At 44.4% G+C, this 27,779-nt stretch overlaps 1 protein-coding gene across 1 annotated transcript in view; it reads right to left on the reverse strand.

The window, feature by feature from the left end:
• Positions 1–414: 414 nt before the first annotated feature.
• ARHGEF16 (Rho guanine nucleotide exchange factor 16) overlaps positions 415–27,779 on the reverse strand; it is a 54,218-nt gene continuing 26,853 nt past the window's right edge. The window contains exons 5-15 of the mRNA XM_040430005.1: positions 24,347–24,403; positions 22,486–22,646; positions 17,796–17,948; positions 11,368–11,497; positions 10,841–10,915; positions 10,041–10,133; positions 8,513–8,664; positions 6,481–6,687; positions 5,083–5,159; positions 3,306–3,407; positions 415–1,857 (exon numbers count right to left, since the gene is read on the reverse strand). Of these exons, the coding sequence (XP_040285939.1) occupies positions 1,718–1,857; positions 3,306–3,407; positions 5,083–5,159; positions 6,481–6,687; positions 8,513–8,664; positions 10,041–10,133; positions 10,841–10,915; positions 11,368–11,497; positions 17,796–17,948; positions 22,486–22,646; positions 24,347–24,403 (1,347 nt within the window). The 3' untranslated portion in view covers positions 415–1,717. The remainder of the gene's footprint in view (positions 1,858–3,305; positions 3,408–5,082; positions 5,160–6,480; positions 6,688–8,512; positions 8,665–10,040; positions 10,134–10,840; positions 10,916–11,367; positions 11,498–17,795; positions 17,949–22,485; positions 22,647–24,346; positions 24,404–27,779) is intronic.

A 27,779-nucleotide genomic window follows, 5' to 3' on the forward strand; every position in this document is an offset into this window, starting at 1 on the left:
TAACTACAGGGGAGGGAGGGGGGCTGGCCGCACTGGCCACCAATGAGTTAAAAACAGGGGGGGGGGGGTCTGTTTGCATCCGTTTGTGTGCATCCGTGTTCTTTCACGGACCCATTGACTTGAATTGGTCCGTGAATCGTTGTCCGTCAAAAAAATACGATAGGTCATATTTTTTTGACGGACAGGATACACGGATCACGGTCTCGGCTGCAAAACGGTGCATTTTCCGATTTTTCCACGGACCAATTGAAAGTCAATGGGTCCGCGAAAAAAAATGGAAAACGGAACAACGGCCACGGATGCACACAATGGTCGTGTGCATGAGGCCTAATACAAAGATGCACGCACAGATACATACAATATAAATAGATACATGTACAAATAGCATTAGCTATAGATACACATGTACCTACCTTAATACATGCATGAGCACGCATACGCACGCCCAGCTCCACTACAATAAAATGCTATGTCAATAGATGCATCATATATGGTTCTACATGCATTTGCATTGTTTATTAATGGGATTTCACATACATACATGGATTGAATTTAAATTGCAGATAAACAAAGGAGGGAGAGGTTCAAATCATGAAATCGGGGACCTTCGACAAACTCCATCATCATTGGCCAAAATCGGACCAAGCAGTCTAATAATGAAGCCACCACTAGAGGGAGCTAGCTGCATACAGTTGAAATAAAAAAATAAAAAATAACCATAACCATTAATGGCCCCCTAGTGGTGGTTATGGGCAAACAACATATTAACATTTCATTCTATGGCTATATAGCAGTTGGCGCTCTGGATCCCCTGCAGAGACATATTAAGAAATTAATCGGCAGAGAAGGTTGGATCTGGAACAGGATTTTAGTGTTCGAGCTCGTTTACATGTGGCCTCTACACAGATGACAAAACTGATCTCATTGCTCCCTATTGCGTAAGTGCTCTGAGCCCATAGACATTATACTGTCATATGTGGCATGGTTAGACCCTCATTGAGGATTTGGGAGGGTTTGGAGCCCACTAGTCTCGAGTGATACTTTTATAGTTTCCAGAATAACAGGGTGGCTGGAGGTCACCATAGAGTAATCCTCCTCAGAGCTGCAAATTCCTATTCATTTCATTCACTCAACAGAAGTGAAAAACCATGAGTCTCTGGAATAAAGCCACAATTCCTATATACCAGCATCTACACAGAATCCGGATCCGCTCGATAGTGGTTCAGTTAAACCCCTGTAAAATATATACAAAAGTTAGGCCTCATACAAACGCATCCCAGGCACAGAATACCGTCCTATAGCCGTCAATGGCTGCCTTGTTACAGATCCATACGAGGCACAAAATGATTTTGGCAATATTGCTACTGATAATTCTTTACATTTCTGTATTAAAAGTTTTTTTTTTAAAAAGTACAAAAACTAGAAAAATTCAAAGATCTGTTGAAAAATATACATAAAGATTGTGGATCTCGGATAAAAAGAGAAATTATTCTCCAGAAGTCAGTAATAGAGGACACCAGAGAAAGACGGGTGAGCACCACATCCTCCAGTCCTGGGGGGGGTAAAGTTGTAGGATTCTTGATTTGAAAACTGAGCAGAGTCTCGTGAACCAGAAAAATATTCCTGCAAACATAATACCGCTGTGGTAGCTGGCGTCTCGGTTCTGGAGAAGTCGGCGGTATAGTTTGTGTCAATGCTCCACTCATCCTCGCGTCATCTACACGTCCGTTTCTATCCTCAGCCTCTCCATTCGTTTAACGTTACGTTCCACCGCCATCTGGTTGGTGATTTCCTTGGCACAACTCTGAGGAAACCATCCCCTTTCTCCATCTCGCAACCTCTCCCCCTGATACCAACCTGAATATAAAAAAATATAAAAAGTTTAGGTCAATTGGTTGTCAGGCTCCACCTACTTTTTACCTTAGCGCAGCTCCATCTTAAAGCCCAGCACTCTAGGGCCACATTTGGAGTAGACATACTCTTCCAATTCTTCTAGTTGGAGCCTAGCTAGGAGAGGACTGGCAGGACATGTGCCCTGGGTTCAAGGTTAAGAAGGTGGTGGGCAAAAATCCACTTTGCTTTGGTCAGGGGCAGAGGTATGAGCATTTGCTTCAGGCCTGGGATGCTCAACCTGCGGCCCTCCAGCTGTTAAACTACAACTCCTAGGATGATAGCTGTAGGCTGTCAGGGAATGATGGGAGTTGTAGTTTTGCAACAGCTGGAGGCCCACAGGTTGAGCATGCCTGCTTCATGCGAAGGAAGGCCTAGATCAGGGATCTGCAACCTCCCGCACTCCAGCTGTTCCTAAACTACAACTCCCAGAATCCTCCTTTAACTTCTGAGGGTGTTACCAGAACAGCCAAGTAAGTTTGCAGGCTGGGAGTTGTAGTTTTACATCAGCTGGAGTGCTGAAGGTTGCTGACCCCTGGCCTAGATACCTGAAAGTGGCCCTCATCCCACTACCATCCATAGCACTGTAACCTCCTGAAGGAGTTCGTACTTCCAAAGAGTCAAGCTCTCTGTCCCATTGTTTCTAGTGACCAGTGGCATGTGTACTATGGAGGCAGAACACCCACTCTTCACAGGTCTGCTTCCCAACAGAAATCCATGGCATTCCCTTCAGCTGCCACTAGAGGGAGGTCAGTGCAAAGAGATATTTACAGCGGCCACTGAATTAAATAGTAACCGATAAATTCTTAGGCTACTTTCACACTAGCGTTTTTTTGCGGATCCGTCATGGTTACAATAACACAACCGCCTGCGTCAGTCATGAACGGATCCGGTTGTATTAGGTCTTCTATAGCCATGACGGCAAGTCAATGGGGGAAGGATCCGTTTTCTATTGTGTCAGATAAAACGGATGACAATGAATGGGAACAAAACTGAAGCGTTTTCTTCCGCTACCGAGATCCTATGACGGATCTGAATAGCAGAATTGAAACCGCTAGTGTGAAAGTAGCCTTCTGCACGGAGCTCCCACTAGTGATGGCTGCAGGCAGACCGTTATCATGAACTGAAGGGAAGCAAGAGAGCGGCATGGAGGAGGTTAAATATGGGGTTCAGAATAAATACCATAACAAAGCACCTGTTCCACTTTTTTTCGGCACAGAAGGTGGGCAAAATAGGTGAAGTGGAGCACATTTATTAAAAAATAAATAAAAATAAAATCTTCCACCTAATAAAAAAAAAAATAGATCTACTGTAAACTGACTGCGGTGGGGGGTGGGGTTAAGGGGCCTTATTAAGTTTAGCTGTAGGGCCCTACTAGATCTGTGTCCCTGCGTATAGCCTATAACATAGATTACCATCTTCCTCCTGGAGGACCAGAACAACATCGGCTTGCTGGAGGGAGACTTCATCGGCTTGTTTGGCCATATACGCCTTTGTGATTTCTACTTGGCGCAAACCTGAAAGAGAAAAAAAAAGACATAAGTTCATCCAAAGTATCTAAAAACCAACAGGCTAAAATACTTGGGGTCTTCAGAGAGCAATGTTTCTGTTCTTCTATACTGTTCTGCTGCATGGAGAAGGGGGATTCATTACAAGACAGGTTCACACTTAGGGAGAGGTCACATCACCGCTTCCTTTTCTGCATTTCTGATCCATCAGAAGAACAACAAAAAAAGTTTTTTTCCTCTCTTCTGACGGATCAGAAGAACGGAAAATGAAACGGAGATGTGACCTCTCCCTTACTTCTTATTTTACTCTATGCTTAGCGAACAGTTGTTAGTATTTTGGGTGCACATAGCGGAACTAATTGCTTCATTAACACCTTAAAAGGGACGTCCAGCGGGATTCATTTCTTTTTTTTAAACTGATGTAGCAATCCTTCTCTGGACACAGTGACCCAATGATTGGCTGAGCCGACGTCTTTCTACATTTCCTGCAAGTCGAGACGGGACCAGACGTGGAGAGCAGAGGGGTTGACAACCCCTTTAATACCTTACCCCCCAAATGCTACTTTGATTACAAAAACCTAAATAGTCATTTAATGTATTTACACACGGCAATACTTAAAATGTTTATTAAGCTCCTATGGTGCCAATACGCCTGCTTGATGACCGTTTCTGGGACAAGGTGAATAGGGTTTCCGGGTCATTAGCTACCAGATAAATGCCTATTTTTAACTTTATTCTTGGGAACAAATTTAAACCTGTCCATGAAATAATCCTGGAGAACCTTTAATGGTACTTCTAGAAGACCGAAGAATGCATGGAATGAATCCCATTAGGGCTGATGGTTACTTATTAACGTGGGAGGATTGTGTCAACACAGAAAGTACTAAAGCGCAACAAGCTGAAAGGAAGGAGAGCTTACACCATATCTGTTACAGAGCGCCAAATCCCCTGCCTCTTTTCTCACAGCCATAGAGTCAGCAGGATCAACCCCATTAAACCAGACATACTGTTGATTAATATAGCCGTCTTGTGAAAATTGGTTGCAGTGTTCCCAAAAAGAAAACAAAACAAAAAAAAACAAAAAAACACTTTGCCTTGGCTCTGCTAGTAGTCATTGATAGCATTCCCTGTTTAAGGCCTCATGCACGCAACCAAATTCGTTGTGCGGTCCCCAAACCACGGATCTGCAAAATACGGATGCTGTTTGTGTGCCATCCGCATTTCTTTTTTTTTTTTTGCTGACCCATTGACTTCAATGGGTCCGCATTTTGTGGAGATATTGTATCTGTTTGCAGAGCGGACATATGGATGTGGAAAGCACACAGGTGATCCACGTGCTTTCCACATCAGTATGTCCCATACCTGGGTCCACAGTGTGGACTACAGACCCATTGAAGTCCATAGGTCTTCAAAAACAAAGTGCAGATGCAACATGGACAGTATGCTTATTTTGCGGATTTGCAATTTGGGAACGTAAAGTACATACGGTCATGTGCATGAGGCCCAAGTGTGTTTACAGAAATAGCCGTCAGTCATGGATAAGTGATCGCCCCCCAAACTGTACACAGTAAGAAGTCGGTCTTCCTCCTCTTGGGGGCTGCAGAGATTTCTGGTTGAACTGTAAGTCAATGCAGGGGATTCGGAGCTCTGTGTCAGAAAAGGAAGCTCTAAGTGAAACTCTTACCTGCTGTCTTGGATCTGCTGTATCGCTTATTTTCTTCCTGTACCTCAAGAGCCGTAATCCATCGTGCCCGGTCACTTCTGCAAAACAAGAAAGGACAAGATTAACTGAGAAGATGGCAAACCAGAGCTATCTGACCCGCTGATCAATGAGAAGGCAGCCAGGGGGCGTCATCCGGGAGTTTGGGTAGTGTGTGGGGGTTGTATTACCTATAACATTGTATTCTTACTGAACACCAGTGATCTCCAACCTGCGGTTTTCCACCTATTGCATGACTACAACTCCCAGCATGCCCTAACAGTCTTGAGTAATACCTTAAGTTTTGCAGCAACTGGAGGGCAATAAGTTGAAGAGCATCAATCAGTAGAATGCCAAAGGTTATAACACTCCTGAAATCTATAAAATTATTAAAGATTTTTTTCAGGAGGCTCCTAAAAAACAGGGAGACCTCCCAAAAATGCTGGCAAATGTCATGGGTGCCAAACTGATTTCACTGCAGTGGAGATGTGATGTCACCAAGTGTGTTCAATGATGTGGCATGACGCCCCTTCCCTGTTCCCCCGCCCCCTTATAGCGTGCAATCATTTCTTCAGCACACGGGCACTGCGCCCATTAATATCTATCGAGTGCAGGAGTGCCGTCACTGTACTGTGTCTGTGCTGTAGAGAATGCCATGAACAAAGGGGAAGGGACCGCTCATGATTGGCAGACGGGACATCGTACCGCATCACTGAAAGCCGGAATCTGACATGACCACATGGCATAATGGGGGTGGCAGCCCAGACAGCTGTATGTCCTTAGTAACTATCACAAGTGTACTTTCATTACGCCAAAGTATTAACTCACTGCACAACACCTTTAATGCTATTCTGATGGGCTTTTTATGTTGGGCGTATACGAGAACCCCAAAAAACTGTATATTAATGTATGTCTCCTTGTATCCAGTATGGACACAATCGCAAGTAACCACACTGCCATGGGAGCAGCCAGGACTATGGCTAGGAGGGAGAAAGGGGCATTGGAAACCTTTTTGTTGCACGTGCCTCCACTGCCTTGCCCAGTGTCGCGATCCTATGCTGCACTGCCCTGTGATGAACACCCTTGTCATGTAAAGCCAGTGTCCTGCTAAAGGGGATATGACCTAGAACCAAAAATTTTGCGCACTCGACTCTCTCAAAGTCAATTTTCAAAAGTTGGCAAGTTATGATTACAGGTTATATATTTAAAGTGGTTCTTCTAAAACACCCTTGTGACACAATCACTATATAGGCGGGGATGGGGAGGGGCTACAGGGCGGTCTTGGCGGGCGACCAACAATCCCTGTGTAGCACTGCAGTCACTGAACTCAATGTAGAACTGGCGGACACAAAGCATCCCATATCCCATTCCTCCTTCACGTACAGGGTTTCCGCTCCCAGCACAATTTGCTCCGTTCGTCCTTCACTATTCTTCCTCATTGTAATCTGGAATAGAGACAGCCCTGTTGGACTTCGGTTGCCAATGGTCCCGGTTTTTGAGGACACAGGGATCTGGTTGTCTTCATTGTCAATCATATCAACTGCATATTCATTGGTCTTCGCATAGTCCGTCACCGTGTAGCTGTCCTCACTGGGGAGTGAAATTCAGAATACAACATATAAGAACTGACAAGAAGGTTTTTTAGATTTGATATACAAGAATTTTCCCTCTGTTGAAGTCAATGATGAACATTACCATTCTGCTTGGCAACCACAAGAAGAAAGCTTCTCAACTCCAAGGATATATGACTCAGGATGTACAAGATGTTGGCAGAGTCTCATCCAGAAATATATTGGATTAAAAGGGATTATCTTTCAACTACAACCTACATGCCCTATTACGTGGGAAGGTGGGGAGTCTCTGCTTGGAGCAACCTTCTGCAAGCCCATCCTGCAAGAATGGTACCAGCTTGGTAGACCCTATGGTACATTACATGGATGGCCATGTGTGGTACCCAATTCAGAGGTACAAGTGACCCATATATGCCTTGGACTGTCCTCATTCAGGACTTTTAGCTGAAAACATGGTTATTGCACGTTATTATTGCACTGTTTGAGATCAGATGTATGTGGATATCAGGAAGTAACAGGTTACATAGATATGGTGGTGCGTGTTGTACTGTGTCTTCTCTCACAGAAAGATGACTCTTGCAGAAAATGTCATCATATTATGTCTGGTTTACATGTAGAGCCATGTGGTGGGACCTCTCTAGCAGGGAGGGTGTACATAGTCTTTAGGGGTGGACTTAGCGCTAGTAGATAGGCTGTATATAAACCTGAATCTTGAGATGCAGGGGGACAGAGTATCATCACGCAAGGCCTGCTCATAGACCCTGGAGACAGCAGGAGAAACTCAACTTGAGGGGCAAAAAAGCAAGAGGGGCCGTCTGCAAGAATACTCCAGCGTATCCCAAGTTCAAAAGGTAGAGACCACCCAGAAAGAAAGAGAACTATTGACTATGATATCAGAGTCGCTTCCACTACAACATAGCAGTACAGGAAGCTATGCAGTACAACTCCCATACACTGCTATACAACTCACAAAATCAGCGAAGCGCAGCCCGCTTGCCCATTGCCATGACTCAGTCTACTCCGATCTGTGCTTGCTCATGTTATACCCATCTTGGTCATGACATGTGAATAAGCATTTAGGCTTTGTAACCTCTGTGTATTGAAAGCAGAAGTAAAGAAAAGTTTTGAGTTTTAAAGGGGTTGTGCAGGGCCACGACATTGATGACCTATCCTCAGGTCACAAATATCAGATTGGTGGGGGCCGGATGTTCTTCAATGCTTACCTGCATACAGTAATGAATATGAGAGGAAGCTAGAATTACTTTGCGCCATCGTTACAATCTAGACGACTTGCAGGTAAACACTGAAGAGGCCGCAGCGATTGCCTCTTCAAACCATTGATGGCGGCGCTGCCAGGAGTCAGACCCCAGACGATGTGATATTGATGACCTATCCTGACACTACACAAGTCCTTTAAACTGCACTCTGCATCTGGGTGTATTTCTCTCCTGCATCTCCACGACATTTGACCTCTGGGGGATGAACTACACATTCATAACTCATGCCACAGGAGTAGTAACATGTGCATTGCAATTTTTATGTGTCTGTACCCTGGAAATGAGTAGGTATCCTCAGGATAGGCCATCAGGATCTGATCTGCTGGAGCCCGATACACACCCCACCTCCACCGATCAGCTATTCTGCAGTAGTTCCGACACAGGAACTAGACAGCTCCATCTATTGTGTAATGGACAGAACTGGTAACTGCAGCCAGTGCTGCTCCCATTGTAGTGAATAAGGGCAACACTGCCGTTTTGGTTATTTTACCTGTTTTTGGACCTGCGGAGAAGATTTACCAGAAAAACACAGCCTATTCCTCCTATCAATCATTGTGTTCCACTTACCTTTTCTTTTTTGTTATTATAAGAACATCATTAAATAGGAAGAGATAGCAGACGGTTCTCCCAAAGCCTTTCCAGAATACTCCGGCCTCTTCCAACAGGACAAGCTCTCCTCTCTTCAGGAGCCAGCGAGATGCAGATATCAGAGGGAAGGGCTATGGAAAATGGTGAGGTGATTGGATAGAAAGAATTCAGAATTAAGATGTGTATTTAAATTGGGGGAACCCATGACGGGAACAACACCTATACTCGGTGGCCGGAACCCATAAGGCTGGCTTTAGAGCTGGACCCTGACTCATCTCCAGGACAGGACTCATCTCAGGGTAATTTGCATATGTATCAAATTGTTTTTTTACACAATAAAAGCACACAGAGCTATGGGGACTGGATATTGCGGATGTGCTAGCGGCCATCTAGCAACCCATGTCCTCAGCTCTATACACAAAATCCCGGTGACAGGTTCCCTTTAAAGCCTACACAGTAAAATAAGCATTTAAAGGGCTTCAGTCACTAGCAACCTCCCTATCCAACACAGTTTATGCGTTCCCAATTTTGTGTCTACCTTAGCACACTAAACAGCCAATGATATCACTTAAAGGGGTTATCAGCAAAAAAATATTTCCTGACTTAGGCCTCATGCACACGACCGTTGTTTGGGTCCGCATCCGAGCCGCCGTTTTGGCGGCTCGGATGTGGAACCATTCACTTCAATGGGGCCGCAAAAGATGCGGACAGCACTCCGTGTGCTGTCCGCATCCGTGGCTCCGTTCCGCGGCCCCGTTAAAAAAATATAACATGTCCTATTCTTGTCCGCGCTTTGCGGACAAGAATAGGCATTTATATTGCCGGCGCCCGTTCCGTTCCGCAAATTGCGGAAGGCAACGCGGGCGTCTTCAGTTTTTTGCGGATCCGCGGTTTTCGGACCGCAAGAAACGGCACGGCCGTGTGCATGAGGCCTTATTCTCAGGATAGTTCATCAGTATTGGATCTGTGGGGGTGTGACACCTGGGACCCCCACGATCAGCTGTTAGAAGAGGCCTTGAGTGCTGCAGCCTCTTCCTAGGCCATGTGACATCACTGTGCATCGGTCACATGGCCTAGTTGCAGCTCAGCCCCATTCAAGTCAATGGGGCTGCGTTGCAATACCAAGTACTACCACTATATGATGTATGGCACTGTCCTTGGAAAGCTGCCGGAAGAATGCATCGCTCACCAGAGCTCCGATGAGCCCAGAGGCTCCCTGAAACAACTGATCGGCGGGGATGACGGGACCCCTGCTGATGTGATAACAATAAACTATCCTGAGGATAAGTCATCATTATCGTTTCCAGTATAAACCCTTTAACTTCATGTACGGGTGACCATCAATTTAATAAATCTATAACATTTCAAAATGTAGAAATAAGATCTAGGGACAGAACTAGTAATAATGATCACACCATAGCAAATGGTTCCTCCTACCCATGCAAGCGATTTTCCTTTGAAGAATATCCCCAGCACATGATTACGTTACACAATCCCTATCCCTTACCTTGATTTTCCCAAACTCTAGTTGTGTTTGTAAGGTATACATCTGCTCCGTCCTCTCCATCTTCCGAGCCCCCTCATTGCATTGTTTGACCAACTGCAAAATAAGGAGGACACTTCAAAAAGTAGAACAGAGACACAAGAAAGATGGTAGAAGCTAATATTCCCTAATAGAGTCACACAGGGATTAGACCCGATGTCCACATTGACTTGAGTGACTTAGTTCGGAGAAAAGATGTTGGTTGGGCAAAATGGCTCCAACAATGGGCCAACCACCTCACATCGGAGTTAATGGGGTTGTCCAGTGTAATTGCACTCCTCCATAACGTTCCTTCCTATTCAACTGAACGCGACAGAGACGCTGCAATGTTGATAGCGAGCAGGTAAACTGTGAAGAGTAGTTAGCACTACTCTAGAGTAGTTAGCAGCTGCTGATTGGCGGGGGTGCTGGGAGTTGGACCACCACCGATCTGGTATTGGTGACCTACCCTGGGTATAGGTCATCAATATCAGAAAACGGAATCCCTTTAAAGCCTGTGTTTGTTCCACTATGCGTCTCCCGGCAACAATCCATGAAAAACTGACAGTTTGATGAATGGCGTCTATGTACTAGGATGAGAATCGGACAAAAGTAGAGCATGCTGTGGTTTTCTGCACATGGACCGGTGGTCGAGGCAGAGAATCAGTGTGAATTGGCTCATTGTCTAATGTGTCAGTGTTCAGTCCACGTGCTGTTTGTTCTACACTTGGAGGGCACATAAACATTGCTTGGGTGAAAAGGCCCTTAAGTACAGAACTACTTACCTTGCTGATGGCTTTCAGGGCTCTAGTACAAGCTTCATATTCTGGAGAATAAGGATCTACTTTTTGACATATAGTCTGGAAAAAACATTGAAAACAGTTATTGATAAAAATGTTCTATTAAGAAGAACAGACCAGAATACACAACTCTACATAAACTATGATACATGGGGTTTACATGATTTTTCATCAAACTAAGTGTCTATTCACACGCTCACAATTATTGCGGACCCATTCCCTTCTATGGGGCAGCACGATGTGCTGCCCAGACACGGAATTGTGGACCCGCACTTCCGGGTCCGCAATTCCGTTCCCGAAAAAAATAGAACTTGTCCTATTCTTGTCCGCAATTGCGGACAAGAACAGGCATATTCTATTAGTGCCGGCAATGTGCGGTCCGCAAAATTGCCGCTGTCCGTATTTTGCGGATCCACAAAACACGTTGCGGACGTGTGAATGGAGCCTAAAGGCCATATAGTTATCAAAAAACTACCGGTATTTTGTATTAGACAGTCAAGTGCATTACTCACATCCATCAGCAAGGGGAGCCGAGTAACCCTCTGCATGGGAAGGATCAGGAAGGAGAACATAGGGAGACCTCCACATTCTGGCTTCATCTCAATCTGCTTCAGAGTTTCTTTGAAGGCCACATTTGTAGTCCTGAAATGAATAGTGAAGAATTTAGAACATGTGCTATGGAATTTCTCTGTAGATAGGTTCACCATGGACATATACTATATGTACAAAGCAGAGGCGTAATCTGAAGCTCCTAGACCGCAGTGCAAAACTTTGTAATAGGGTCCCCTATCTACAATATGCCATTTATATAATATGTAACAGAGTGCCCTTTTTTGGCAAGTGCCATTTTTTGGAATTTTTTATTTATTTATTTATTTTTTACGGCGTTCACCTGAGATGGTAGAGTATGTGACATTTCTATAGAGTAGGTTGTAATAGGGTCCCCCATCTACAATATGCTATTTATATCATATGTAACAGAGTGCCCTTTGGGCCTCCTCAGGCACGATACCTTGGGTGCAACTGTAACACCTGTACCCCCCACAGCTAAGCCCCTGGTACAAAGAAAATTTAATTAAAAGACAGACACTTTCCATTATCTCTAGAAGCTTATAGGGAACTGATCTTTGTGTTGTGTTTATTTTTTTGTTTTTTACGGAGTTCTCCTGACAGGTTAGATCAGGGGTGGCCAACCTTGCAGACACAAAGAGCCAGAAAAAAAACGTATGACTGCCAGGAGCCACAAACTATCCGTTTACACAAATATGCGCGCACACGACAGTATTACTGCAATTGGAGTTTCTTAAACATTTAAAAGTGTATTTAAACCACCTTTCCTACCTGTAGTGTAGACAGCTTTAGTGAGACTTCTGGCAATCTTTGTTTTTCCCAATGTGTTTTAATATTGCTCAGATGACCGCCCCCCCCTATGCTCAGATGACCACCTCCCCTATGCGCAGATGACCGCCCCCCCTATGCTCAGATGACCACCTCCCCTGTGCGCAGATGACCACCTCCCCTATGCGCAGATGACCGCCCCCCCTATGCTCAGATGACCGCCCCCCCCTATGCTCAGATGACCGCCCCCCCCCCTATGCTCAGATGACCGCCCCCCCTATGCTCAGATGACCGCCCCCCCCTATGCTCAGATGACCGCCCCCCCCCTATGCTCAGATGACCGCCCCCCCTATGCTCAGATGACCGCCCCCCCTATGCTCAGATGACTGCCCGCCCTATGCTCAGATGACCGCCCCCCCTATGCTCAGATGACCGCCCCCCCTATGCTCAGATGACCGCCCCCCCCCTAAGCTGAGATGACCACACCCCCCTATGCTCAGATGACCGCCCCCCTATGCTCAGAACACACTTGGTGTGCTGGGCAGTGGCACCTGTCAAAAAAAAGGCAAAACAGCAGTGGCAGAGAGACTGATCCCAGCAGCAGCCATTTCAGCCAGATTAGAGCCAAAGCTGCAGAGTGGCTGTAATCAGACTAAAATGGCTGCTGCTGGCCTCAGTGAGTCTCTCTGCCACTGCTGCTCTGATTGAGTGCCCACTGCCCTGCCGCCCATCATTAACATTCATTAAAATTTACTACGGATGGAGCTTTGGCTGCTGCTGGAGCTGGAAGCAGGTCCTCCTTGCTTGCTGCGCCACTTCTTGCCGCCCCCCCCACAGACCCAGCCTGCAGTCTGATGAATCTGGCTGCTGGGCTAGCACTAAGACGACTGGGGGCAGTCATTAGGTCACACACAGACACACTCACAGATGGGGGCGTGGGGCCGTTGGCGGGCACATCGGCGGCTGGTGGCGGGGATAAGCACTGCAGCTTCTCCTTCTCTGCCGGAGGAGGAGGCGGAGCTGCAGTGAGTGACTGAGTCAAGTGCCCGCTCCACTCCACGAGTCCTCTCCACTCTTTCACCTCGTTCCAGCCTTCCACCATGGCGCTGACGGGGGCGGGACACGGGCCGGCTGTTACTGTCTGCAGCAGCACATAAGTGAAGGGCTGCTGCTGCAGATTATTGATTTGATAGCTGCAGAGAGGAGAGTAAGAGCTGGCCACACCGCTCCCCTGCAAGCCGCAAAAAAAGGCGCAAGGAGCCGCATGCGGCTCGCGGGTTGGCCACCCCTAGGTTAGATCATGTTTATTTTTTCATATAGAGCAGGTTGATACGGACGCGACAATACCAAATATGTGTATTTCTTTTTTGTTTCAGTTTTACATAATGAAGCATTTTTGAAAACACAAATAATGTTTCTGTGTCTTCATTTTCTGAAAGCTACATTTCTTTTATTTTTCTGCCGATTGTCTTGTGCAGGGGCTCTTTTTTCTAGAGAGAGCTGACATTTTTGTTGGTACGACTTTTTGGTACTTATGAATTTTTGATCATTCAATATGACACTTTGGGGGGCAAGGTGACCAAAAAAAAAAAGGCTATTTTGGCACAGTTTTTATTTATTTCAGCGTTCACCTGACGTGGTAGATCATGTGATATTTTTATAGAGCAGGTCATTACGGACGTGGCAATACCCAATACCCATTTTATACAATATAAGCATTTGTAAAAAAAAAAAAAAAAAAAATTCTGAAAGCTATATTTTTTTTATCGTTCTGCCAATAGTCTTTTGTAGGGGGCTCATTTTTTGCAAAAAGAGTTTATGTTTTTAAAGGTACCATTTTTGGGTGGCAAAGTGACCAAAAAGTTTTGGCAGTGTTTTTTTTAATGGAATTCACCTTAGGGGTTAGATCATGTGATATTTTCATAAAGCACGTTGCTATGGACAAGGCGATACCTAGTATGTCTACTTTTTTAAAATTTATTTAAGTTTTATACTATAAAAGCATTTTTGAAGGGAAAAAAAAAAACCATGTTTTAGTGTCTCCATTTTCAGAAAGCCATATCATTTTATCGTTTGGGCATACTGTAGGGGCTGATTTTTTGCGGGAAGAGATCACTTTTTTTTTTGGTACTATTTTGGGGTACATATGTCTGAATGATTGCTTGGAATGACACTTTTCTATGATGTAAGGAACTGCGTTCACCTGAGGTGGCATTTCTATAGAGTAGGTTGTTACGGACGCGGCAATACCGAATATGTCTGTTTTTTATTTTTATTTTTTAACACAATTTTATAATGAGGGGCTTTTTTGTTTCACTTGAAACTTTTTATTCTTAAACATTTTAGTATTTTTTTTTTACTTTTTATACTTGTCTCACTGTGGGACTTCACCTTTTCAGGGATTGATCTCTGTTTCAATTCAGTACAATACATTATAGTAAGACGCTGACAGTTGCCTAGGAGCCCCGGCCTGCAGGCTGGATCTCCTGGGCTTCCATAGATGGCAGGGAGCGCGGGGGGGCCGATGGAGTCAGAGGGAGCCCCCTCCCTCTGTATACTCCGCACGTGCCGCAGTCAGTGCTGACCGCAGCATGTGAAAGGGTTAATACGCTGGCATCGCTGCATACAGCAATGGCGGCAGATGCAGCCGGGCTTCTGCACCCGCCCGATCACATCACGTACATGCACGTGAGGATGCGGCAAGAGACCGCCTTCCCTCATGTACATTGACGTGATAATGCAGCAAGGAGTTAAAGGGGGTCAATCCACAATATTTTTTTTTATTCATTTCAACTATATTAATGCAAAAAAATGCTGCTTTCCATTGTGATTTCCGCCTTTTCTATTTTCTCACATATCTGGAGGACTTGTTTCTTCCTTTTCTGTGGGTGGGCAGCAGCTCTTCCCATGCGACAGCAAAGCACCAGAATATCCCAGGCGTGCACTGCCATCAGCTCTCGTTAACCCCTTCCTGCATAGAAAATATTCCCTCACACATAGCCCCCGCCATCCCACTAATAAATAGCACCAGGGTATGTAATCCCCCAATTTTCTTCTCCGCTGTCTAGAGGGAGATATAGCTATATATTTCTAAGGATTTAGAAGTAGGCATGAATGACTGACGATGAGGTGCCTGGACTACTTCTCCTGTTTCTCTATGAGATCACTACAGTGGCACTAGGAGGCGGAAGGGAACATGAAGCAGGAAAAGCAGCAGGGGGTGCTACCAGAGAAGAAAATGTACATTAAAGGGGCTTCAACAAATGGCATTTATCATGTAGAGAATGTTAATACAAGGCACTTACTAATGTATTGTGATTGTCCATATTGCTTCCTTTCCTGGCTGGATTCATTTTTCCATCACATTATACACTGCTCATACCCATGGTTTACGACCACCCTGCAATCCAGCAGTGGTGGTCATGCTTGTACATTATAGGAAAAAGTGTCGGCCTCTCTGGTGGCCGGGACAGTAGGAGCACACATAGGCTGGTGATGCTTTTTTCCTATAGTTTGCAAGCACATCCATCACTGATGGATTACAGGGTGGTCGTAACCATGAAAACAAGCAGTGTATAATGTGATGGAAAAATGAATCCAGCCGGCAAAGGAAGCAATATGGATAAACACAATACATTAGTAATACATTGTATTAACTTCCTCTACATAATAAATGCCATTTACTAAAGTGAGACAACCCCTTTAAAAAAATATATTTTAATTACATGAATATTGCAGTGACACTTCACGTTAAAATGCACTAGTCATGCACAGTAATAGTTTGCGGGATAACTCCTTTAAGCTTCACACTGGTGGTTGTATTGTACCATCACAAGACTAGGGAGAAAAATCATTTGGATAAGCCCAGTCAGATCAGCTTTACATTTGGAAAACAGCATTTTCAATTTCACCCACCAGATGGCAGCAGCTTCCATTGATAAACTAGGGCCCAGCTAGTAGGAGGGGGTCACCATGAAGAGCCAGCCAATCTAGCATTCTCTAAGCACCAGCGGAGCGCCTCTTCCTTACATTAGTTTTCGAGTAAGACTAGAAGTGCATTGGAATTAACCCGCTGATGGGTGATGGTCTTTACATTCACCATGTCGCTGAGGCAGACATGTAATGACATACCCCCCCAGTATCCCTCTTTTGGAGGGACAGTCCCTACTCTGCTCCTGAAATGTCCCTCTTTTTGATCTGAGGGACAGATTATTACATATTATATACGATATTGTTCCAGAATGGGTTGTCTAGTCCCCCTCTATATGTTAGACACCACCTTGTATATTATTTCATCATTTGATGGAATCTGGACTTTAGAAGTTTCTATATTCTGATATTTTTGGTGTTATTGAGTAAAAGAAAAGTATTGAAGTGTATAAATATGCCCGAAAAAAGGATCTTTCACCCAATGAACCACAAGTGTCCCTCTTTGACTGTCCAAAAAGTTATGAGCTATGTAATGACTTGGTTGTTAAATTGCAAGGTGTGTCATGGAAGGGCAGAGTGCCATTACTTGGGAGGGTGTGGGCAGAGTGCCATTACTTGGGAGAGTGGGCAGAGTGCCATTACTTGGGAGAGTGGGCAGAGTGCCATTACTTGGGAGAGTGGGCAGAGTGCCATTACTTGGGAGGTGTTTCATCTGCCAGTTCTATTAATGTAAGAACACAGATATAGGACCACACACCAGACTCAATGATACATTCACCCACATTTAACACTATGCGTCTACAGTGCAGAAATCTAGGAGAGCCGGGTGATAGTAAACATGGAATGGACCAGTGGACAACTTAAAGGAACACTCCAGGAAAACGGTTATGGCTCGGTAATCTTAGTGACTGTTTTGTGGGGTTCTTCTCCATTGTAGCCCCTTGTGAGGGTCATAACTGTAGCACTGAGACTGAATCAGGTGGACTGCGGCCCTGACACCTCTGGGCCCTCAATAACCGCCATATTACCAGTCATGTTCTATAAGAGTTGCTCAATAGGTCTCCCCTCGCCACACTTTCTTCCCCACCACCAACCATTATTCCAATCACAGGAGTTCCTTAAAAGGTCCAATACAATAAGGCCTCTTGCACACGAACGCTGTGACCCCGTGGCCGTATTGTGACCTGCATACGGCAGGTCCGCAATACACGGGCCGCATCACGGATGGGGACCTATTCACTTGAATAGGTCCGCAATCACGGAGATGCGGAACGGAAGCACAGATCGGAACCCCATGGAAGCACTACGGAGTGCTCCCGTGGTCTTTATGTCTGTGCCTCCGCACAGCAAAAAAATAGAACTTGTTCTATTTTTTTTGCAGTGCGGACAGATCACGGACCCATTCAAGTTGAATGAGTCTCGATCTGTCCCGGCCGACGCAGTCCCGGTCCCCAATGCACGGAACGGATGCACAACGTTTGTGTGCAAGATGCCCAAGACTGTGGCATATCAGTATCACTGCATCTAAGTCAATGGACAGTGACCCACACTGCTAGCCCAATCAGACCAGTTGGCCACCCTGCCTTATAAAACTTAGAGCAGGTTTCGGATTGGTTAATGTGAGCTGTAAATCCCCCTCCACCCATATCCTAAGAGCTTTCCCTGAACTCACAGCAGCCTCTGCAGAGTCCGCTGCTGGTACACTTCATTGGAGCAGTAGATGACATATGGCTGGAAATAGTTTAAGGCGTGGTTCTCCACAATGTCACTGATGTCGTGGATGAATGGATTATCCTTGTGCCGCTTCTCCAGATCTTCAAAAAATCTGAGAAGAAAAAAAATATATATCTATTAGATCCTGAATGTCACAATGTAGAACTGATAGCCGAGTTCTGAATAGCGCAGGGCCTGAGGGGTGGAGCATGACACAAAGATTATTTTAATACCAGGGTCATGCTCCACCCTCAGAAGGTCCAGATGGGTTTTTACCAGTTGGGGCTGTGTCCCTGAATAGTCTGACACTATCCAATCAGTGCTTCCAATGCAGGAACACACTCCCAACTGGTAACACCCATCTGGATTTCATTGCAAACCGTTAGCAATTTACTCAACTTCTGGTAGGAATAATAAAGTAATGACACAACCTTGAGTCATAAGAATAGATGCTCCAGAATTGTTATTACATGGGGAATGTATGTCGTTAGTAAAAAAAAACGACATGTCAGGAGAGGGGACAGGTCCTCTTTAAGAAAAAGACGTAGGATGTAGGACAAGCCTCTAACATTCACACTACACCATCTGGATTGGGGCCATCTCATGGTACAGATTGTACAAATTGGGGGTGAGGCTTGTTTAATCAATTGCAAATCTTTCGGCAATTTAGGGTTATAGACCACATCATCTTCCAATAATATCAATTAAACCTATACAGATGTAGCAGAGCTGAGATGGTCGTGTTGTTCAACTCCCTACAATATCATACCCTGTTTGCTGTGCCTTGACATAGGACTTTAGCTAAAACCATATAATGAAAAGTGACCTGACACAATCACCAGAATGTTGTTAGTAGCACCTGCTGGACTGGCTACGCAGATGGTCACACCTCTTAAAAGAGCTGCACTTCTATGAAGGCTTTAAATGATGGATATAGCAGAGTGGAGTTTGTCATTGAACATTCTGACACTACACCAAATAAGCATCATGTAAAATTGTATACTGCAGTCCTATTTCTAAGTTCTGTGAAATGGCATACTCAGCCCTGCTACATGCTCATGATTTATGAATGAATGTTACACACAGGATATGTTTGATCCCCTCGCAGTCCGATTATGTGGAGTTATATATAATATATGGGTCCGTCTCCTCTCCAGCTGGGCTGACAACTTCCTGTTATCTGTCTAATGCTTTCATTATGTGACGGGGTCTCCGCAGCACTTGTGACTTTTTCCAGGGGGGGGCTGGGATTACTGGGTCGAGGCCACTACTGGAATGCTTCCTTTCTGGATCCCATTAAAATGCTGACCAGGAGAGGATTCCCATAGAGGATTCTGTCATTTCACACATGTGGGAAAAATATCCAGCTTGAATCAGGCTCCATGACATGATCGGGCTCAGATGTCCTGAGATGTGGGGGGCTGGCTGCAGTTAGTGGCAATTATGTTTTATAACCTTGAGAGTAGAATGTTTTTATATAGTTAATTACTGCAATACCCTAATTCCTGATTGTAAAGTTACATTTTCACCTTGGGGATGGACTGGCCCACCAGCACCAGAGGCTCTGCCAATGGGCCCAGGTTCCGACACAATAATAAGGCCCAGCAGAAGACACCCAGGTGTGGGGTGGGACTTGCCCATAGGCTTTATGTTCAATGACTTGATGCTGATATTTCCCCATTAGACATGCATAGAGAATGGGCCTAAGCTACCCTCGCAGACACTATGACCACTCATATGGAACACCAAAAGGCTGAGATATTGAGTGGCCCTTAAGTATAGGACCCTAAAATCAGTATAAAAAGATTATATTCTCTGGGGTGGACGGTACAAGTTCCAACAGGAGGTGCTTCATACAAGGGGCTAAAGGGCAATATCCTTCAGTAGGGGAAACCAGGAGAGAAACCCCAGACCACCTCTGTGTCCATGAGGCCAAGTGAGGTGACATTTGTTTGGGTAGGACAACATTATTCAGAAATGTAATGTTTTTGCGGGCACTTTCACTCTAAGCTGACCATTCTTGTGCTAATGGTTGGATGGAGCTGCCCAAGAATGGTTCAGCAGAACTGAACAGCACAGCTTCTGTCAGCCAAAGGCGGATTATAATGGGGGCGTTTGGGTCGGCAGCAAGGAAAGAGAGCTGTGATTCTCTCTTAGGAGAAAGGACCTTTGATGACATCATCACCATGTGACCAGTAACATAGCGATATTACTGGTCACATGGCTATGAGGTAATTTCTTTTCCATAATTGTGGAGCTTTTTTTGTGTGAAAATTACATCAGGAAAAGGTGACAGGGGCTGTTATGCTATTATTCTGTAAGCTACTGTATAGTGTGGGGTGCTGTACTGCTCTACTGTATACTGTGGGGTGCTGTACTGCTCTACTGTATACTGTGGGGTGCTGCGCTGTATGCTGTATACTGTGGGGTGCTATACTGCATACTGTGGGGTGCTATTCTGTATACTGTGGGGTGCTGTATATTGTGGAGTGCTATACTGCTCTACTGTATACTATGGGGTGCTGTATATTGTGGAGTGCTATACTGCTCTACTGTATACTATGGGGTGCTGTATACTGTGGGGTGCTATACTGCTCTACTGTATACTTGGGGTGCTGTATACTGTGGGGTGCTATACTGCATACTGTGGGGTACTGCATACTGTGGGTGCTGTATACTATAGGGTGCTATACTGCATACTGTGGGTGCTGTATACTATAGGGTGCTATACTGCACTGTGGGTGCTGTATACTATAGGGTGCTATACTGCATACTGTGGGTGCTGTATACTATAGGGTGCTATACTGCATACTGTGGGTGCTGTATACTATAGGGTGCTATACTGCATACTGTGGGTGTGGTATACTGTAGGGTGCTATACTGCATACTATGGGGTGCTATATACCATAGGGTGCTGTATACTATAGGGTGCTATACTGCATACTGTAGGGTGCTGTATACTGGGGTGCTATATACTATAGGGTGCTATACTGCATATTGTGGGGTACTGTATACTATAGGGTGCTATACTGTGGGGTGCTGTATACTATAGGGTGCTATACTGTATACTGTGGGTGCTGTATACTATAGGGTGCTATACTGCATACTGTAGGGTGCTGTCTTCTATAGGGTGCTATACTGCATACTGTGGCGTACTGTATACTAGGCAATGTTATATACTGTATACTGTGGGGTATTACACTGTATACTGTGGAGTGTTGTACGCTATATACTATGGAGGGGCTATGGGTGTTATATACTGTGATGTATTACACTGTATACTGTGGAGTGTCGTATGCTATACACTATGAGGGGCTGAGGGTGTTATACGATAGACTTCAATTCAACATATCTGACCTAGATAAATGAAGGGTATTAGGTTCTCCTAAATTAAAACTGGCCCCCCCTACGGCTGATAACCCCCAATTTACATTTACCCAATAATCTGTAATAATAAATCCACTCTATTTCATTAAAATTCCTCTGACCACTAAACACTGGCGAGCTATCGTAGTGTATTATTTTGCGTCACCACTCGTCCCTCTATTGCTTTCTTTTCATTGATTAATCGCATTGATTATACGGCTTAGGTTCATCACTAATGATAGCCGTCCTCTAAAATCGCTTCATACGCTGCCCCCAAAATGTTTGCCAGATCCCTGGCATCCTCAGGGGTAATGGGCATCAACACTATATACATGGCATAGTTTTCTTTAAAGGGATTCTGTCACCAGGATTAACGCTATAGCGATATTTATATGTGCCCATCAGTCTCCTTGCTATGTTTAAAATGATCCCACTGTTACTGCTCTGTGCGTGTTAGATTCTTATAAAAACCGATCTTATTGATATGTAAATTACCTTGGTCAGGAGGCCAAGGGGTTGCCCCACATCTTTTGGAGCCCAGCCGCGCCCATCGATTCTGAGCCCAGCACCGCCTACCACTTAATTTATTCACTCCACTTGCCCTGACGTAATTTCTTCTCAGTGCCGTAGTCTCGCACAGGCGCAGTGGACACTGTAGTCTGCGCCCATGCGGACTACTGGCACCGGCTTCGACGAGTCAACAGCGCATGCGCTGGCTCCCTGCGCACCACGCTGGCACCGGAAAAGGGAGCCGGTGCATGCGCTATTGACTCGTCGAAGCCGGTGCCAGTAGTCCGCACGGGCGCAGACTACAGTGTCCACTGCGCCTGTGCGAGACTACGGCACTGAGAAGAAATTACGTCAGGACAAGTGGAGTGAATAAATTAAGTGGTAGGCGGTTCTGGGCTCCGGATCAATGGGCGCGGCTGGGCTCCAAAAGATGTACCCTTGGCCTCCTGACCAAGGTAATTTACATATCAATAAGATCGGTTTTTATAAGAATCTAACACGCACAGAGGGATCATTTTAAACACAGCAAGGAGACTGATGCGTACATATAAATATCGCTATATCGTTAATCCTGGTGACAGAATCCCTTTAACATTTACCAGAAAAAAATAAACATAGGGCACAACGCGAAAGAGGGGACGGTCGGGGCAAATGGACAGAGGAGGCCCAAGATGGGTAAACAGCCCCAGGCCTATGATATTCTAAATCCGCCCCTGCTGTCAGCTGTAATATTGTTCCAAAAAAGTCCTGCCACATGGACGTAGTCCAATTACCTTTTGCTGCGTTCAAGGATATCTGCAATGTTGGAGAAGAGATGATGGTGGTCTGTGCCATTAATGGTCTGCTTCAGCTCATCAGACTTTTTGAAGAGCCGGAAGAGGATGCCAAGACTGTGCTGGTAAGAATATTCTGAGGTGATTATTTCAAATATGGCCTACAAAAAGAACACACAGTACTGTAAGTGCAACATCAAAGCTGAGCAAACACTGCACCCAAGCGCCATACCAATGGTTTGGTCTCCTGCATGCCTCAAATTTAAAGGGACATCACCATAATAAAAAAATATTTATGTCATCCGTCCGTCTATCATGGCTTTAGAAGAGTGGTAGTTACTAGAGACCCACAAATAATGGTCTATGGAGACAGAGTCCCCCCCATGGATACATAGAAAAACCAGGTCCGATTTGTCCTGCTTAGTCAATTTGTTTGCCACTAGGCATCTCTGAAATTCTCCATCCACAGAACTGACATATATGGCTTCTTCGAGGAGGCAAAAATCAGCAGACTAGAAATGTCAATCAGGTCCACGCTCAGAGATAATCAGTCTGAGACTACATCTGCCAGAGGAGCAGCTCTACTACCAGAACATCCCAGAAGGAAAGAAGCCAGACATCTTAGAAGGTAAAGAAGCCTAGAGAGGCGATCAATTGGGAGTATGTATGAATTAAGACATAACTTTTAATACATATTACTAATATAATGTGTCCCCGAAAATAAACGATATACAAAAACATTACATAAAGGTTGTAGTAAAGAAATTGGTGCACGGCGGCACCTAAGGGTAACCAAATGTCCTACCACAACCTGGAACCCTCCAGGTTGTGGTAGGACATTTGGTTACCCTTAGGTGCCGCCGTGCACCAATTTCTTTACGACAACCTTTATGTAATGTTTTTGTATATCGTTTATTTTCAGGGACACATTATATTAGTAATATGTATTAAAAGTTATGTCTTAATTCATACATACTCCAATTGATCGCCTCTCTAGGCTTCTTTGTTAAACAATAGGTGATCCAAAATTATTATAAATTTTTTCAAACATCTTAGAAGGTCCAGAACCTAACAGGCTGTGCAAGACAGCAAGGTATTCACTCATGTATGACATAAGAGACTTTGCTGCTGTGGAAAGGATAATTGCCTCCAGCACCCATCACACTTTGGGATGGACTAGTCATCCTCAAATCTCCACTGTAGAAGGGGTTAATAAGAACCAAATTGCAGGTCTGTGGTTATTTGGAGAGACTGGAAAGTGTCCTTAGAGTCAGGGACCACTATTACCACCATCATTGTTGCTGCCTATGCACCGTTACTGGGAGAAAGACTACACTGATATACTTTGGAACTGTGCCTTTAGTATGACTACTACTCCCATCATCATCCAGTAAACATAGACGTTATTTATTGCAACCAACAGACCCCATTGACCCCACCACTGTTGGCCTCTGGCCTCCTGCCTTGTACCCTGCCAAATACCTAACATCAAGGGCACTCCAACTTACACTAGGCAGGAGCCCCAGTACCAGGGTGTGTCCTAAGGGAAGAATGGGTGTACCCTCCAGTCACAGTATGACCCCAGGGACCTCCAGTAGGGAGATTGCTACGCCACAATCATAGCCACTACCATTCCTCCCATCCTTCCCTCCCCTGCAGGTTGCTGGAAATGTATTATATTTCTGCAGAATGCAGAATGCAAAGTTAGATCCTTCACTCTTATTACAGTTCGGCATAAAGCAAGCTCTTGCTGGGGGGAGTGGAATGGCAGACACATTATGGAGAGGAGCTCCTCTATGAACACTGTATGTACTAATGAGCAAACGTGTCTACTGGACATGTCAGTAGTGAAATATTCTACCTCTTGTCTCTTGCGTTCCTCTGGTGAGATTTTAGCCAGAATTCCAGCTTCTTGTACCTGTAAGAGATCAGGAGATGCATCATTTCAGTAGCTTAAATCCCTTCTGCTGCCCCTACTTTATCTACATGATAAGATCCCATTACTACGGTTACACAGCTACATTTGATAAAAATACAATATTATTTTTTTTTGTAATAAAAGAGAACATTAAAATGAGGCCAGTAGTATCTAAATGGGGTCTGAATCCTGGCAACCCCACAGATCAGCTGACAGTCAGGGCAGCGCTCACATTATTGTCCACTAGGCTGTGCCTGGTACTGCAGATCTGCCTCGTTTGTGTGAATGAGACTGTGCTACTGTGAACTGCAGCAGCAGGCGCATCTACGGTCAGATCTACACAGCTGGGCCTGGTAAACAAGGAAATGTAGCGGGAGTCACTACCCTCAATCAGAAATGGATGGCCTATCCTAGGGACAGACTACCAATATTGCTGTCCAAGACCGTGAAGCCATTTTTGCATTGATGTATTTTGGCCTGAAATCCCCCCCCCCCCCATTGTTATTTTTGTTAAAAATGTTGTTTCATTTTACTTCTGCAGCTTCTATATTTCACAGTACATAGCAAGCCGCAGTATCCCATCCTGTGATAAACCCATCAGCTCATTCTCTGGCCACTCTACCCTCTCTTGAATGATATTTTAAGCCAGGGGTCAGCAGGCTCTGGTATTTTGTGAAACTACAACTCTTGCATGTTGCTCTCACAGCTCCCATAGAAGTAATAAGAGCATGCTGGCCGTAGAGGTTTCAATGAGTATCAGAGGTGGCTGACGCCTGTTCTATGCAGATTTATGATCATATCCAAGTTTAACTCTGATGAAGCTAACTGACATAGGTTTTTATTAAACCTATTATAAAAAAATGTTTTCAGCCCAAAATGCATCCAAATTACAAATAAAATGGCTCCAAAAAGGTGTTCATAATATAATTATTAAAGGCTACAAACTCTGCAACTCTCAAATATAATTTGTGTTGAAGTTCTCCGTTTGCGGTCTGTGATTAGGGACACCTAACGGCTTCAAGAAAGCTACACATGGACATAAAAAAAAATACTTGAATTTAACAAGTCAAGAGTCCTTAAATTCCAATTAAATGAAGACCTTATGGCGAGCCAGCTAGGAGGGAAATAAAGAATCTTCAGATTTCCAGAAAAAGCGTTACGTAGCATGCAGACTTGAAGACCTAAGATATGGATACCTTGTATGTGACGTTTACCAGTCTGCCTGTAATGTTTAGTGAGGCAGGCGACTTAAAATGTGCCATTGTAAGTACTCGTGATCTCAACACAATGACTCATTTGTCTAACCACAGATTACAAGCCTTGTATTATGATTCCATGTCAATTAGCCTTAGGAGGTAATACAATAAGTGTCATAGCATTACCATTAATGAGCTCATAAAACAATACGCACATAGGCGCTCTATTCAATAACTACAGAGCTTATAAAATGTGGTTTCTTTAATATTTCTATAAATGATTGTGCCCCCCAGGTGAAAAATGGTAAAACATAGCAAGCTGGGCTTCATGGATTAAAAGCAATACATTGCTAGAAAAGGTGAATACGAGTAGGTGAAGCTGCATATTCCTACGGACAGACTATGAAGAGGCAGACAGAAAGCCATTATCCTTGCACTTTTCAGGGGTTATATTAGTGATCATGGTTGGAGTCTAAAATGGTGGTTGAGTAGAGAGGAGACTTAAAAGGCTATGTACACCTTTGGGTAAAAAAAATTTTTTATAGCATTTTACTCATCTGGGGCTAAAAAAAAACTTTTTTTCAAATTGTCTTTCTTAAAATTATTGAGCCATTCTGTCAAAGGGTTAACTGTTTTTCTAGCTGTGTGACTGGTACTTTCACTTTGTGCCAGTCATCTAATAACCCTTATCTCTAAATTACCAAGAGCTCATAAACACTTATTTAAGCCACATTCTTATCAGTAAGATAAGGACTGAGCTTCGATGAGAGCAGAGATAAGGAGCCCATCAGCTCCCTGACTGACTGAAAAAAGAGAAAATTGAAATCCCTCTATTAGAGCATCTCAGCTCTGTACAGAAAAAAAGGATTTTATACTTTTAATGAACACCAATTAAAAACATTGCTCCCAGAAAGTGTACATAGCCTTTCAAGGGGTTGTCCAATTTCCTATATTGAAGACCTTTCCTTAGAGTAGGTCATCTATGTCAGATCAGCGGGGGGTGGACTGCGTTGCGTTATCTTCACTATTTACCTGCTCGCAGTCATCACTGCAGAGGCAAGCAGGTTTAATTTCAGCTCCTCTATCCCACTCACTTGATTGGGAAGGAACTGTTGTAGTTACACTCTGTTCTATCCAGGTGAATGGGACGGAGGAGCTGTAATTACTCTGCTCGCTGCTGTAATGTTGTTGGTGAACAGGTAAACCATGTGGAGAACACAGCACACACAGCTGATCAGCGGGGGTGCCGGGAGTCAGACCTCCGCCTATCTGATCTTGATGGCCTATCCTAAGAAGTCATCAATATCGGAAAGTAGACAACCCCTTTAAGGGACATTTACTAAGCAAAGGTTTAGCCAGTTTAGGTGGGACTGGATGACAATTTCATGTGTACAGGGTTGTCCTGACTCTCCCCCATTGACACTTATTGGTGGAAAGGAGGATTGTGCATGTTGGATTACAACAGGTCTGATTCTGTGCTCTCATGGGAGATAAGACACTGTCAGAGGTGCCGGGCAGCTTATTTTCTCCCTGTTGAAAACACAGTTACACATGCAAGTAAATGGGGGAGTTAGCAGGAATAGCAGTTGGCCGAAAAAGCATTTGGCCGACTTGTATAGCCACCTTAATGGGGTTGTGTCACTTCAGCAAATGGTATTCATCATGTACAGAAAGTTAACAATACATTAGCAAATGTATTATCCATATTGTCTCCTTTGCTGGCTGGATTCATTTTTCCATTACATTATACACTGCTTGTTCCCATCGCTAGCCAGTTATTGGCTGCAGGGGAGCACGTGACCATGTCCATGCTATAGGAAATGTAAACACCACATGGGGACCATAACATGGACATGCGGGATTCATGTATGAATCTTCTGTTTATGTAGGCAGGTTGAGAACACTTGCAAAAAAAACAAAAAAAAATCATTATTACTGGAGAACCCTTTTAAGGATTGTAGTAAAATTCACTCTGGTTATAAAAAAAAAACAAAAATAAAATAAAAACTTGTGCAATGTCATAAAAAGGGACTAGTGTTTATACCAGAGCTACATAGCAGATCAAGTGGTGAGGTCATCAAAATGACAAGAACAAACACCACCAATGAATGTAAGTACTAGAAGCTTCATACAAGAACTGGAGGTTTCAGCTGTGAGATTTCCTAGCAATCATCTTATAA

Source organism: Bufo bufo, chromosome 1, assembly GCF_905171765.1.
Source record: "Bufo bufo chromosome 1, aBufBuf1.1, whole genome shotgun sequence".
Lineage (NCBI taxonomy): Eukaryota > Metazoa > Chordata > Amphibia > Anura > Bufonidae > Bufo > Bufo bufo.